This window comes from Colletotrichum abscissum (assembly GCF_030869225.1).
Source record: "Colletotrichum abscissum strain IMI 504890 chromosome Unknown Scaffold_3.1, whole genome shotgun sequence".
NCBI lineage: Eukaryota > Fungi > Ascomycota > Sordariomycetes > Glomerellales > Glomerellaceae > Colletotrichum > Colletotrichum abscissum.
The window spans coordinates 388104-401659 of record NW_026850209.1 but is presented as its reverse complement, the minus strand read 5'-3'; the positions used below and the strand labels follow the sequence as shown (position 1 = coordinate 401659).

Genomic DNA, 13556 nt, shown 5'->3' with positions numbered 1-13556 from the left:
GTTGCCTAGTTGCTGGGTACAGACGAGACAGACCATTGGCTACAGATTATGTTTGTATGCCACTTGCGCTGGGTTGTGAGGGCGCCGTTGCATCTCTGACGGTCTGCTCACGCTTGTAGTCCTCCTCGAGGGCGCGCTGCATGTCGAAGTCGAGTTGGCGTTCTCGTTTGATACGCTGCTGTTCGATGTCGCGTACCACTCCCTGATGCATGGCCTAGGCACTCTCATTTAGATACAGATTCCTATGGGAGCATCGGTAATCCAAGGTGGTACATGCCTCTTTTTCAAACTTTTGTTGGAAATGGACAATGATAATGGTGCTGGCGGCGAACAGCGATGTCGCGGCCAGCGTAAGCTTCGATGCCCTGGACATGGTTGGAAGACGATGTTTGAACGTGCGGGTGACGTGTGGAAGCGAACGCTTGAACAGAGGGTTATCAAAACTCCGGTGATGTTGGTGGTTCGATTTCGGTGTTTGAATCTCTCCCCGTGAGCGACAGCATCCGCCGCGTTGGTGTCGGTTAACTCGGTTCTCGATTCGACAGCGGGTATCCTTTAAATAGGGGCCAATAAACGTCGTTGCGTACCTGCTAGTCTCAATATATCTACCGCAAGTTAGGTTCACGCAATTGTCGTCTTCAACAACTGTATTGCAGAGCACCCTCAACGCCTCAAGTCCCAGGAGCAGATGTCTAGTTACACTTTACGTAGCATCTTAAGGTAGTGCATATATGCCTGATGTGGGTGCCTCACCTATGTCTGTCAGCGCCCCGCTAGCTCCTTTACCCCACTAAGGTACCTTACCAGGTAGAGAGACATGGGAGCTTGAGTTGGAGGGTTGAGGTTGGAGGTACAGTGCTAGAGACGGCGCGGTTGTGCACTGTGACCTTCCTTGGCACCTACCTGGGTAGGTACCTCGCCTTACGTTCGCTCCGTAACCAGCGCACCCCAGCTTTCCTCGTCGCCTCCTGTTACTTGTGATTGTTGACAACTACCTTACTTACGGCTATCAACACATCTCCTGCATTCGCTCCTTGTGATATCAATCGGCCAGCAGTCTCAAATCGCGCAATCACCCTACGTTGCTTTCCCCGCTAGCTACACCTGCAACAATACTACACAATGGTGAGGACGTGCGACGCGGACAGCAACGTCATCCATCAACTTGCAGCAAGCTGATTTGGCATTCTACAGTCGGCTCAGAACTCAGCTGGTATCCAGACGCTCCTGGACGTATGTGCCCTCCGTCGCGACACTCCTTGTCAAATTGTCACTCACCTAAGCGATGCAGGCAGAGAGGGAAGCTTCCAAGATTGTCCAAAAAGGTATGCCCAGGGGTACATGTTGAAGTAACTGGTTGACTAATGAATGAACCCTACCTAGCCCGCGAGTGTAGGTTTCGAGGCCGATCAATACTGCTGCGACTATGACATACTCACGCAATACCGAAATAGTCCGTACGAAGCGGGTGAAGGAAGCCCGAGACGAGGCCAAGAAGGAAATCGAGGCGTACCGCAACTCTAAGGAGGACGAGTTCAAGAAGTTCGAATCTGAGGTATATCTGTCGTGGATTCCGACACCGCTCCGACACCATCTCGGTGCTGACAATCCTCTAGCACTCCCAAGGAAATAAAGCAGCCGAGGATGAGGCGAACAAGGAGGCAGAAGGAAAGATCAAGGAGATCCAGGGGGCCGGAAAGAAGAGCCAGGACAAGGTCGTAGCTGATCTCCTGAAGGCCGTGTTCGAGGTGAAGCCTGTCGCGCCGACTGCCGCATGAGCCATTATCAGCATTCTTCATAGCATCAAAGCACACTGGTAACGAGTGCATCGGACACGCTATGCGCAGCATACGAATAGAAATGAAGCCAGCACTTTTGTCCCGGGTGAGAAGAGGATGACGAGGACGCCTTCACAAATTGCCGATGATGCGCGAAGCCAGGACAACAGACTGAAGCGCGAGTTGTTTGCGCGGTATGACCGGAACTTTGGAGAATCGCACCTACATAGATCGGGTAGCTGTGGTAAAATTGTACTTTGCTAGCCAGTCCTCCCCTTCTACTTCTCCCTCTCCTCCTCCTTCTTCTTCTTCTTCTTCTTCTTTGTCTTCTTATGTCTAAACTAAAAAGTCCATGAGAGTGGTGAGCATATCGGAGAGATCTTTGTGCTCGGGCTTTTCCAGGGTGAGGTCAGATCGGTATTCTTCCAACGTCGCTTTGATGGCTGATAGACCCTTCCCATCAGCGGCCAGGAGCTTCTGCGCCTTCCTCCTAGCCCCAGAATCTTCAGCTATGAGCCAGGCCAAGACAACATCGATATTCCAGAAGCTGTGGAGACCTTCCTCAATCCTCTTCATGAACCACTCGCCTTCCGAGAGCTCAATCTCCTCAGCGCTCATGCCAATTTGCTCTTGACGAATCTTTTCCTGTTGCGCATCCAACATGGAACTATACCTCTTCCGACACTCGTAGAGCCGACCCAGCTTTTCGTAGTCCTTCTCCACGAATTTGGCCAATGTCCTGATTCGCTCGGCAGAGTCAGCAGGCAAGAATCGTAGCAAGGACCTGAATACATCAAATAGGCTTTCTGTCATCTGCCTCTGAGTTTTGCTCGTCTTCTTGAAAATGGAGAAGAGCACTTTCAGCCCGCCAGCGTCTACTAATTTTCGGCATAGCTGCCCGCTCATATCCTCGTCAACGCTGTGTACAAGTAGACGCATTGCCGGCTGCTTGCTCATCTTGGCCTCCTTGAGCATGATCAGGCATAATTCGACGCCCTCGGCTTCGAGGAACTTGGCCTTGCCTTCTGGCTCATCCACAATGCAGATGAGAGCGTTGAAGAGGTTCTCCATATACTCTTCCTCCTCGCCCCCCTTCTCAGGGTCACGTTTGCGATACGCAGAGACCAGCTGGAGTAAAACCTCGACCGCATCCATCTCGGCGAGTGTCCGTCTTGTTGCTGGCGATGCGTTCGCAATAATGTCGAGAATTTCCGTAGCATATTGCTTGTTTTGGGACACGGGTGTTTCTTGGCGCTGTGCCCTGTCAAGTAGCCATTTGACCAGCGTTGTGTTCTGTCCCACCTTTTCAGCATTCGCCGTTTTGGAGAGCAGGCTTTCAACGACTCCAAGAGCATGATATATACCACCACGGTCAGACTCGTCCTCTTCGTTCAGACGCGAGAAGTTGGACACTAGCAAGCCAATGAGGTCTGCAGTCAATAAGCCATCCACTAGAGTATCCCAATCCTGATCCGCTGCATTGACGTCTTCGTCAATAAGCTCGCCAATAATTTCCACCGCATCAATCGCAATATCTGTGTTGTCATGGGCCAACAAGCCGACGAGGCTCTCGACGCATCCCAACTTTGCGAATTGGGGATATAACTCGGGGTGCTCGGACAGGATCGAGAGGTCTTTGATGGCAGCGTCGAGATCGGCCTCGCTCTCAATAAACTTGTGTGGCTCGTCGGCAAACCTTGCGCGCAGCTCAGCATTTCGCGTGATGCGCTTCTCAAAGTTTAGTGCCGTTTTTCGTACCCAGCCAGCATCGATCTTTTCAGGGGCGGATGATTCCTCGCCATGGCCGTCTACGAAGTCGAGGATCTCAGACTCCTGCTTTGTAATACCTCCGCCAAAGAATCGACCCTCGTCGTCATCGTCTGGCGGCATTTCTGGGCCACAGTCTTCGTCTTCGCCATCTTCAGGTGGGTTTTGCGGACCGGCAGTGAAATCGCTATCGTCTCCTTCCGCGTCTACTGTGCTGGCATGTCGACTGATGGCGTCAGCTGCGCTCAGTTTGGCTGACTTGTATATTTCATCTGTATATCTATTACTTCGCGTTCGCTGTTGGGCAGCAATGGAGGCAGATACTAACTGGGATCTCGCACAACATCAAGCTTCCTTTTCGCAGTACTGCCGGACTTTAGAGTGCCTAGTAAGTAAGGCTGTGATCGGGAGACTTATGGTGCGACTCACCTTGAACAACTCGTTCACATCCGCCATTTCCTTTGAGTGATTCCGGAAAGACTCTGGGTGACTAGTAGGTAAGTTGCGTTGTGCCGTAGGTGAATTTGCAGCAACGGTAAAAGGCTTGTGCTTGGGATGGTCAAGGAGCTTTTAGACGCGATGCTGCCCGGTATCGTCGCGCCAGGCCCAGCGTGCTAAGGTACCTAGCTTAATCCGAGGTACCTTCAAAGTACGTATGTCCATCAAGGTACGTATGTAAGTAAGTTGGCACGTTGGGTGGCACGGGGTGGATTGAGCCAAGGCCACTTGGGGGGAAGTACCTACCTTACCTATGTATGTACACTGTAGCTGTAGCCCGATAGGTATCCGTAAGCTAGCTCAAAGCACCTATGCAAATATGCACACATAGAAGCTCAAGTGAAGCGTGCCTACCCTGTGTGTCACGGCGGCTGATTTGCTGTTTCCAGTATTGTCGCTACGCTTAGACTTGCCTACTCCGGTCATAGAGTTGGTTGCTTTTGTTACTGTGAATCAGTCATTTGCGTCGACTGTCCAGCATAGAGCTTCTAGAATCTAGGGAACACAATTGCGCATCTGCAGCAAACCTTCCAAATATCGCCATGCCGCCGACACTCGTGCTCATCCGCCATGCCCAGGCGCTGCACAATGTTGATGATGAGTCTTCCAGCCAACTTCATAGTCGCGAGTCAATCTAACACCATACTACAGGACTGGAACATTCATGACCCTGATCTATCTTCTCTTGGCTTGAGCCAATGTCAGGAACTAAAGGAAAATCTCTCCGAGCGTTTCGCCGACGAGACTGAGGCAATCATTATCGTCAGCCCCATGAGACGCACAATCCAGACAGCCCTTCTCTCCTTAGATTGGCTGATTAAGAAAGGGGTGCCAATTCAAGCCGACGCTCGATGGCAAGGTAATAAGCCGTACCACCTCCTGCAATTCGGGGTGACCCTCCGAGACTTTCTGAGGCCATATCACTGACTTTAGTGTAGAAAACTCTGCGAAGCCATGCGACACGGGCAGCACTATCGCAGATTTGAAGGTCGAATTTCCAGGTGTTGACTTTTCCACTGTAGATCCCATCTACCCCAACAAAACACCCCCTGCTGGTGCCCAGTATGCTTTCAACAGAGAAGCCATACTCGGCCGAGGTCAATCAGGCCTGCAGAGCATTTTTGAGCGCAAAGAGAAGCTTGTCTTTGTTGTCTCCCACTCTGGGTTCCTTCGCGCCGGCGTGACGGGTTATTGGTTCTTCAACGCCGACTATAGAATTTTCGAGTTTGAAAGGAGCGGAGCGCCAGGCAAGCCTTTCCAACTTCAACAAGCTGATTCAACCCTAAGTGGCGGTCTCGGCAAGTCGAGGACGGAACCCGTAGTCATCGGCTCGGAATTGGCGCCAGCCTCGGAGACCACCCCATAAGCCTAGCATTTGAAGCACGAGAAGTCAAATGGCGATTATGGCATCTGCCAAAAGATCCGAGTAAAGGGAGCACTCCAGGTATGCATTGCAGCGGTCTCAATCACACGACATGAATAGGAGAACTGGGGCTCTTCGCGGGTTGACACCGTCATGGATCAGAGCGGACACTGTTCATGCCTGAGGTGACCATAGGGGCTGGGATATGGCAATAGTCTCGACATCTTCTCCCAGTGGCCTAGCTTTTCTAGATCAAAGGGTCCAATTAAGCTTGGATATGGTTGTTATTATGCCAAGTTTCCCTGTCTTCATACACATACACGGGCCCCGTGGGGTCCTTTTTTTCTCTTCAACTTTTGTACAAACATATGCCATATTCGACAAGCCGGCCGAGCCCAACTCAACCTATTAATGGCGCGCTCACCTGGAGAGGAAGCTCTGGAAAGCAGACTGATCAATGACAACGTTGCCGACGGCGCGAAGTCGCTTACGGCCGGCCTTTTGCTTCTCCAACAATTTCTTCCGGCGCGTAATATCGGAAGCATGAAGCTTTGCGAGCACATCTTTTCGGAACGGCTTAATAGTCTCGCGTGCAACAATCTTCCTGCCCGCCACCGCTTGGATAACGACCTCTGCAAAGCGTCATGTCAGAAGATGCTGCCGTAATGCCTGTGCGTCATATAGAGAACTCACCAAACATCTGCCGATCAACGTGGTTCTTGAATTTAGTGACCCACTGCCTGCCGAGGCGCTCTGCCTGTGAGTTATGGATGACACGACAAATGGCATCCACAGGCTGTTTATTGACAAGGAGCTGCAGCTTCGTGAGCTGGCTCGCTCGCCAGCCAGAGTCTTCATAATCAAGTGTTGCGTATCCCTTTCTGCTCTGACCGTTAGAACAAAAGTCCAAAACGATGGAAGGAAGACAAACCTACGTTGCTCCTTTAAGTTTACCAAACAGATCATCGACGAGTTGAGCTGCAGGGATATCGTATTTGAGGATAACCTGCGTGGCATGAAAGAATTCAAAGCTCTTTTGCTCGCCACGTACGCTCTCGCAGAGCTCGATGACACGGCCGAGGTACTCCTCTGGAAGAGTCATAGTAGCAGTAACGAATCTAACAAAGGTAAGGTTAGTCGCAGGGCAGACAGAAATCAGACAAGACTTCAGCTTACGGTTCTAAGACAGTTGCACCACGCATCCGGTGCTCCTCCTGGCTGGGGAAGTCAGCCGGGTTCTGATAGATCGTCTCGGTCCCATCAGCCCATTCCACTTTAGTCGGCACAGTCGGGTCCGTGATGATGATGCTGGCGCCATGTTCCTGTTTCAACCTATCCTGGAATACAGAGCAGTGTAAGCTGCCTAGAAAGCCTAGTCGCCAGCCTGCCCCTAATGCCTCGGAATAGTCCTTCTGCAGGGTCACGCTCCTGTCATTCAGAACAAGCTGGCTAATGCTGTCTGCCAGGCGTGTATAGTCGCCCTGATCGGTGGGAAAGGCCGCGACGAAGACCATTGGCTTTGGTTCCTCAAAACCCGGGTATGCCTGGACAATGTCCTCCGATCCGACGGTGGTGAAGGTGTCACCGAGTTTGGCGTCCTGAATGCGCTTCATACCAGGATTGAAGTAGATGTAGCCTACCTGTCCAGCACGAAGGACACTTTGTGGGACAGCATTGGGGTACTGTATCCCGACCTCGCCGACGGTGTATTTGTGGCCAGTGGCGAATGAGATGAGATTGTCGCCAGCCTTGACCTGGCCATCAAAGACGCGTACAAGCAGGATCACGCCCCTGAAATTATCGTACCACGAATCTACCAACAGGATGCGCAGAGGTTTCGAAACATCGCCGACAGGATGCGGGATCTTCTCTACAACGGCGGGAAGGATGTTGGCCACATGCTTGCCAGTCTTGGCTGATACAAGGACAGCCGTGGAAGGCTCCAACTCGAAAGACGTATGCATCTGCTCGAGGACCCTCGGTACATCGGCGGAGGGCATATCGATTTTATTGACAACAGGAATCAGAGCAAGGTCCTGGGCGAATGCAAGATGAAAATTCGAGACAGTTTGGGCCTGAATGCCCTGACTAGCATCGACTAGCAGCAGAGCACCACCGCAACTGGCGTACGATCGCGTAACTTCGGCTCGAAAGTCGACATGACCAGGAGTGTCAACGAGATGCAGTAGGTAGTCGTCGCCTTTGTAATTGTATATCATGGTGCAAGTTTGTGCCTTGACAGTAATGCCCCGTTCACGTTCGACATCTAATTTATCCTGCGAAATGACAGGAAGCCATTAGCTTTACACCCTCCTCAATGTGCAGCTATACGGTCAGACACGAACTCACGAGAATCTGCTTATTGGCGTCACTGGCAGATATCGTACCGGTGATCTCCAGAAGGCGGTCGCTGAGCGTACTCTTGCCGTGGTCGATATGGGCCACGATACAAAAGTTACGGTATCGTTCAATCGGAATCGAAAGTATTCGCTCCTCGAGTGCAGAGCGTGACGGAGCCGCAGGCTTAGCAAAGGTCGATGTCCCGCAGTGAAAGAATCTCCTATGATCGAAGCCACTCCATCTCATCGTCTTCCACTGCCATGACCGTTGCGCAGGAATGTTGCCTTGCAAGGAGATACGCGCCGTCTTGCTTGACGGGGGAAATCGTGGCAATCGGCGTGGAATACCGACCAATTGGTCCCGCGTACAGCGCACGCTCGTCGCTAAGGGGCCGCGCATCAAGGTGTGTTCCTCTGCATCGAGCAGATCCAAGCTCGGGGTTCGAATGTTCCAAGGGCGAGGGTGTGATGGATGTCTTCAGTAGTTGGCTTGGGGCGTTCAACACACTGAACTATGGCTACCTTATTTTCTCACCAGGTACCAGGACAGCTGACAGGGACTACCTAAGCAAGACAAGCCTAAGCACGCTAGGCACACGGTCTTTGGAGCACTCGTGGATACCTAGGGAACCTTACGGTGCCCCAGTACGTTAACTTCCGTCTATCACCAGGTCTGATGTATTTCGTAGGTACCTAGGAATCAGCCGCTGGGACTCTCTTAGCGGCCTGTGAACCTCAGGTAGGTAGGTATCTTAAAATTAGCTCGTGCGGGTCTATACGGGCATGACAGACACCACAGGCAGCCCTTGGTTTGGGTATGGTATACCGTAATGCTGAACCGGCAAATCGGTACTTAGTTGGTTCCTGACGAGCGGTGGCTCGGCCGCCCGCCTCTGGTACCACACCCGTAGGCGACGGAGCCAGCTCCCGGAGCCGGCTAACATTATCATGCCCATGCCTGACGATAACTGAAATTAGAAGCTCACCTTGCGACGACAACAAAATTTCACGTGAAAGTCGAGTACATCCCGTTAATGTTGAAAACATTGAGGTATCTCTTGGAATCTGGAAACTTCGATCCCAGCACCAGCAAGCAGGCTCCGCAAAGGCAATCATTCGCTAGCCCATCCCGCTTCAGCTTCTATCATAATATCAGACCTTCTTAACCCAGTTGTCGCTCTTGATTGAAAACGAATCCCTTGGCAGCCCGTTCAGCTGCCCTTTAGTACTCTAGCATCATGCCTCCGTAGCTTTCTTGCCATTCCACACGAACACTTCGTACCTCTTGGCTCATGCTTCGTTACCTCACTTAGTTGAGAACCCACTCGCTTCCCCTCTTGATGAATTTATCCAAGAGGAGGCTCAGGTCAGACAACACAAAACGACAGATGAAGAAGCCAAAAAATTCTGCCGCATGTCTTGTGCACAGCTCTAGGCCAACCTGTGTCTTGTCGGCATGCCGAAGGCCTGGATCTTCAACCTGGCGCGCGATTTGGTCTGCATCAGAATGTCAGTCAGAGGGAACACCTGGCAACAGCTATTGGTCACTTTACCAATCGTTTGAGCAGCGTCAAACAATCGAGCCAGCGACCCCATATAGTTCGCATTCGGCCCTGAAAATTGTGCGTTGCTCGGATCCCTTCTAGAGGGGCGACTTGTTGGGTGTTCCGTCATGGGCAACGTTTCTAGGCCTGGAGATTCCTTGCCGCTCTCTACCCCATTTCCCTTGGCGTTAAAAGAGTTGTTTAAACCCGCTGCCGAATTCTTGGACCGCAGTCTCCGCCATGAGAAGGATGAGGACTTTCCCGACACACTGGCTGAACGTGGCACGCTAATTGCGGCTTCAAGCTCTGCTGAGTTCGAAGCATCTCGAAACAACATGCTGGAGTTCTGCACACCCACATCTGTGCCCAATTTCCGTGTCAGCCCGACTTGCACTTGTTCGAGAATGCCCTCCAAAGCCTGCATCTCTTCGAGAACGGCATCCGCATCACATGTGTCGACTCGCGCAAGCTTTAATAGCGCAGCTGTCAGGTAGTCGCATGTTGCCACTTTATCCTCCAGGTTTCGAATTTTGACGCCTTTCACCTTCCATACGTCGCGTGGAACAAACAACTTATTGCTGAGATATCCTCCGCGAGGGTGTGCAAGCGTCTGATAAAGACAGCGCATTAACCAAAATGGCCTCAACATGTAGTCTGTTGGGCACGGCTCTAGGGGAATTGGGGCATCTGGCTGAAGTGTGTTTGGAGACCCCGGGCTCTGTGGTGAATGTAGGCTATCGTCAAACAAGTAAAGACCCCCAACAGAGCTTGGTGTGAATTTCTCTTTGAAAGCAGCAGCCAACGGTGTCGGTAAGGTCGGCATCGCCGGATGCCTGCCGTTAATGCCAAAAGCAGTACTTAATGGGGTGCCAGGAGACATGTCAGACGTATCGTCCAGGTTCGATAGAGACATGTTCCGGTTCTTCATGCTTCTTAAGCTTGAGGAAGAGAAGTTCTTTCTTAACGTAGGTCGGAATGAAGGCGACCCAGAGTGGCTGCCCGTAAAGTCTTCACTGTCCCGACTTCTTGAGTGGCCAAGGGGAGGTGTAGGAGGCACTGGTTGGGTCGGACTGATGCCTTCAGGCGGCGAATATGGCCGAGCCATTGAGCCATCCGCATCGGTATCAGGAGGCCCGTTGATATCAAGGTGTTCGAAATCTACCCCCTGTATTTCACTTGACGCTTGGGCAACACTGTATCGTCGACCAGCATCGGTATACTTTGCAAGCTTCGTAGTTTCAATCTTCAGTTGCTTGGGATTTTGTCCTGACATCCGCCTGCTTCGTACACTTTGCCCAGGGCCTGGCGATGGCGTTGCCCCTGATAAAGGCTTTTTACCAGGCAATTCTGGCAAAGCTTGTGCTGGTGGCGGAACTGCAGGGCCTCCGACACTTGGAAAGTTATTTGTGGTGATGGGCTCGATAAGAGAGGAGAAAACATCACCACCTACGGCATCGGTTGGAGTAACGGATGCCTGCCAGGACGACTGGACCAAATCACTTGAGCCCGAAGTCCTAGCTGCAGCCTGATGAGAGGCTAAGTTAAAGGCGAAGTCGTCAACCGAGTAGTCTCGAGTGATCTCGTCGAGAATGCGCTCCTCTTCGTCTGATGATCCGTCATCGAAAAAGCCTTCACGGACGACATCTTCGTCGGACTGCTGGTCCATTTGACTTCGCGCAAGCCGCTCTCTCTCATTGGCTTGTGCAATAGCTTCTCTCTCCGTTTGGCGGACCCGCTCTTTGGCCAGCTCAACCTTTCTCAAGGCTTTCGCTACAATCGGATCATCCGATCCTTGAGTTTCTAGATCAGAAAAGCCCATCGGCTCATACCCATCGTCGTAGGCTGCTTCGACTGCAGCGTCTAACGCCGCGTCAAACTCTGCTTCCGTAGCGCCACTCGGAGCCCGTATGTGCTTGCGCCTTATAACTGCAGATGACGACCTGGAATGAACAGAGGACGCTGTGGAGCCTCCAGACTCATCAATGGGGTCCAACCATGAATTGGACTCTCTGCTTGAGTCCCTGACATGTCGAGAACTCTGGCTAGTCCGTCTTGCTGATAGGGAGAAATCGGATCTGATGGGTCCATCGGGACTACCTTGGCCGTCAGGCTTGGGTGACGGGATGCGTCTAGGTGAGAGTGGCGGTGGCATGTAGGCGTCGTCTGTGGGTATTTGGAAGATGAGTTGATCGTCTGATGCACGATCCCGAAGCGGAGATCGTGAGAAGGAGGACTGTAAGGGATACTGCTCCGGCAACCTTGCAGAAGTACTCCTTTGTCGATCCCCCAGACCATGCATTCGTGAAATGGCCAGACTAGAACCACTGTAGCTGGCTGCTTGTTGATTTCCCTCCCTCAATATCCTGGCCAGTGTCGCAGTCTCTAACCCATCCGTATCCTCCAAATCTTCATCGTCGTCGTCGAACTGTAAGGTAGGATTCAAGCGCAGGCCGAGGCTTTCAGGTCTAGCCGGCAGTGCTTTGCCTTCCGTAACTTGCCGCACCGGAACCATCTGATCCAATTCTTCAATGCGACTGGTGTATGTTCGACGCTTGATCTGGTTAGCTTTGGTTTCGGCCGGTTAGAACATGACACCGTGAAACTCACGATCGCCTCCAACTTTCGTCTGTCCTCCTCGGTGGATGTCCTAGCAAGCACTTGGTGTAGCAGCTCACATGCCTCCGCATATGAATGCCTCGCACCCTCAAAGTTCTGCGCGTTGTCTAGCTGAACTGCCGTATTCGCCTTTTGTAAAGCTCGTGAGAGCATGGCCTTTTGCGATGGCGGCCGATTTCCCCTTTCCTTGCCCCGCGAGGACCCAGTGGTGTCGGTACTCCCCTTGGCGGCCTGCGACCAATTCCGGGAGTGACCCTTCGTCTCGTAGGCCTCCCCATTGCGTTCGGATGGCATTGCTGCGCGAGAAGACTGCTGTCGACGCTGTTCAATTGATCCTCTCCGCCCCGGGCCGGAGAATGCATCCCAGGTTCGGTTTTGGTCGGTAAGGAGGTCAGTCTCGAGCGCACGGGAGGCTCCCGTTGGCGCTCGCAAGCCGTTTCCTTGTGTTGCAAGCTTGTTGGTTGCGGACGAGTTGTGGTTATGGGATGTGAATAGGGCGAAATGACCTTCGTTGTGCGTCAATCCAGATGGTGAATAGGCGCGCAACTTGCTTCCACCGTTACTTTCCCAAAGGCCGTCGCTAGAGTTGGATCGTCGTCGGTGTCTCGGGAGCCTTTGACTTGGCTGACTAGGCGCCGATATGCTGTTAGTTGCGGATAGTGCAGACGCATCAATGCTCACGCGGCGTGCATGAGAGTTGACGGCGCGATTGTCCTGGGTCGACGCTTGGCTTGATGTTGTCGAGGCAGACCAGCGATTGAGGTTTCTCGCACCGTCACTCGAAAGGCCTGCGCTGCTCGCACGCGAGTGGGCGGTGGAGGGCCGGAGATGCGAAGACACTTCGTAGTGCAACGGCGAGTTTGAGTCAGAATCTTCAGGGATCACGGCATCAGGCTTTCTTGACGGACAGTGAGTTGTAGGCTGTTGCGGGGGCGGTAGAAGAGACGATGTTCGTGGAAGTGGTGACGGCGTTTTGCGCGAAAAGGTCGTGCTTGTGTCAAGACGAGAACCAAGCGAAGATGAGACTGGAGCCTGCGGTCGGTCGGAGCGTGTGCCGATCGGGTAGCGGGGGGCAGCCAGGTGATTTGAAGACGGCGACGAGGGGAAGGACCTGGAGAGTCTGTGCTGCTTCTGATAAGACGGCTGTTGTTGTTGTCGATGGTGGTCTTGCTGGTATTGCGGTGAATCCGATTGATGTAATTGATGGGTCTGGAGGGTCTGCTCGCGGTGGTATAGCGATGCTGACAGCGACTGCGACAATCCTGAGTTCGAAAAGGTAGCCGAGCTGATGGTTTTGGGTGAGGGCATCCTGTGCACCTGCAGGTGTGTGTAGTGAGGACCTACTCGATACGCTTGGAGTCTGGTAAGAGGACTTCGAGTTGGTCGACCGGAGCGCGCCCTCTACCGCACCCACGGCATTGAATGTGTTACGGCTACACGTAGTACCGCTTCATTCCAGGAGGGTGGGTGCTCGGTCGTTTGTCGTCGCCGACAGCCTGGTTGAGCATGGGTATCTCCAGTGGAAGGTATGAGAGAATGGGGTAAATGCCTCGAGGAGAGAATGATTGGTACGGACTACCTCACAAAAAGCACGGATATCCGTACCAAGGGACAAGGTTCCAGGAAAAGGGGTAAGTGATGGTCACTCGCT

At 52.6% G+C, this 13556-nt stretch overlaps 6 protein-coding genes across 6 annotated transcripts; 2 read left to right on the top strand and 4 right to left on the bottom strand.

The window, feature by feature from the left end:
* Positions 1–46: 46 nt before the first annotated feature.
* Positions 47–373, bottom strand: CABS01_01469 (uncharacterized protein; the record flags this gene model as incomplete). The annotated part of the gene is made up of 2 exons (XM_060534849.1): positions 47–214; positions 308–373. The coding sequence occupies 2 exons, from the start codon at positions 371–373 to the stop codon at positions 47–49; spliced, it is 234 nt and encodes a 77-aa protein (XP_060398038.1).
* Positions 374–1285: 912 nt separating this feature from the next.
* CABS01_01468 (V-type ATPase) lies at positions 1286–1778 on the top strand (the record flags this gene model as incomplete). Its single annotated transcript, XM_060534848.1, has 3 exons — positions 1286–1325; positions 1455–1555; positions 1617–1778. The coding sequence occupies 3 exons, from the start codon at positions 1286–1288 to the stop codon at positions 1776–1778; spliced, it is 303 nt and encodes a 100-aa protein (XP_060398037.1).
* Positions 1779–2114: 336 nt separating this feature from the next.
* On the bottom strand, positions 2115–4001 carry CABS01_01467 (uncharacterized protein; the record flags this gene model as incomplete). The annotated part of the gene is made up of 3 exons (XM_060534847.1): positions 2115–3817; positions 3874–3919; positions 3975–4001. The coding sequence occupies 3 exons, from the start codon at positions 3999–4001 to the stop codon at positions 2115–2117; spliced, it is 1776 nt and encodes a 591-aa protein (XP_060398036.1).
* Positions 4002–4585: 584 nt separating this feature from the next.
* On the top strand, positions 4586–5409 carry CABS01_01466 (phosphoglycerate mutase; the record flags this gene model as incomplete). The annotated part of the gene is made up of 3 exons (XM_060534846.1): positions 4586–4633; positions 4695–4902; positions 4982–5409. 3 exons carry the CDS (start codon positions 4586–4588, stop codon positions 5407–5409), a joined length of 684 nt encoding a protein of 227 aa, XP_060398035.1.
* Positions 5410–5826: 417 nt separating this feature from the next.
* On the bottom strand, positions 5827–8145 carry CABS01_01465 (GTP-binding protein LepA; the record flags this gene model as incomplete). Its single annotated transcript, XM_060534845.1, has 5 exons — positions 5827–6038; positions 6100–6287; positions 6342–6524; positions 6583–7682; positions 7756–8145. 5 exons carry the CDS (start codon positions 8143–8145, stop codon positions 5827–5829), a joined length of 2073 nt encoding a protein of 690 aa, XP_060398034.1.
* Positions 8146–9054: 909 nt separating this feature from the next.
* Positions 9055–13213, bottom strand: CABS01_01464 (MIT domain-containing protein; the record flags this gene model as incomplete). The annotated part of the gene is made up of 3 exons (XM_060534844.1): positions 9055–9242; positions 9299–11846; positions 11897–13213. The coding sequence occupies 3 exons, from the start codon at positions 13211–13213 to the stop codon at positions 9055–9057; spliced, it is 4053 nt and encodes a 1350-aa protein (XP_060398033.1).
* Between the last annotated feature and the right edge of the window lie 343 nt (positions 13214–13556).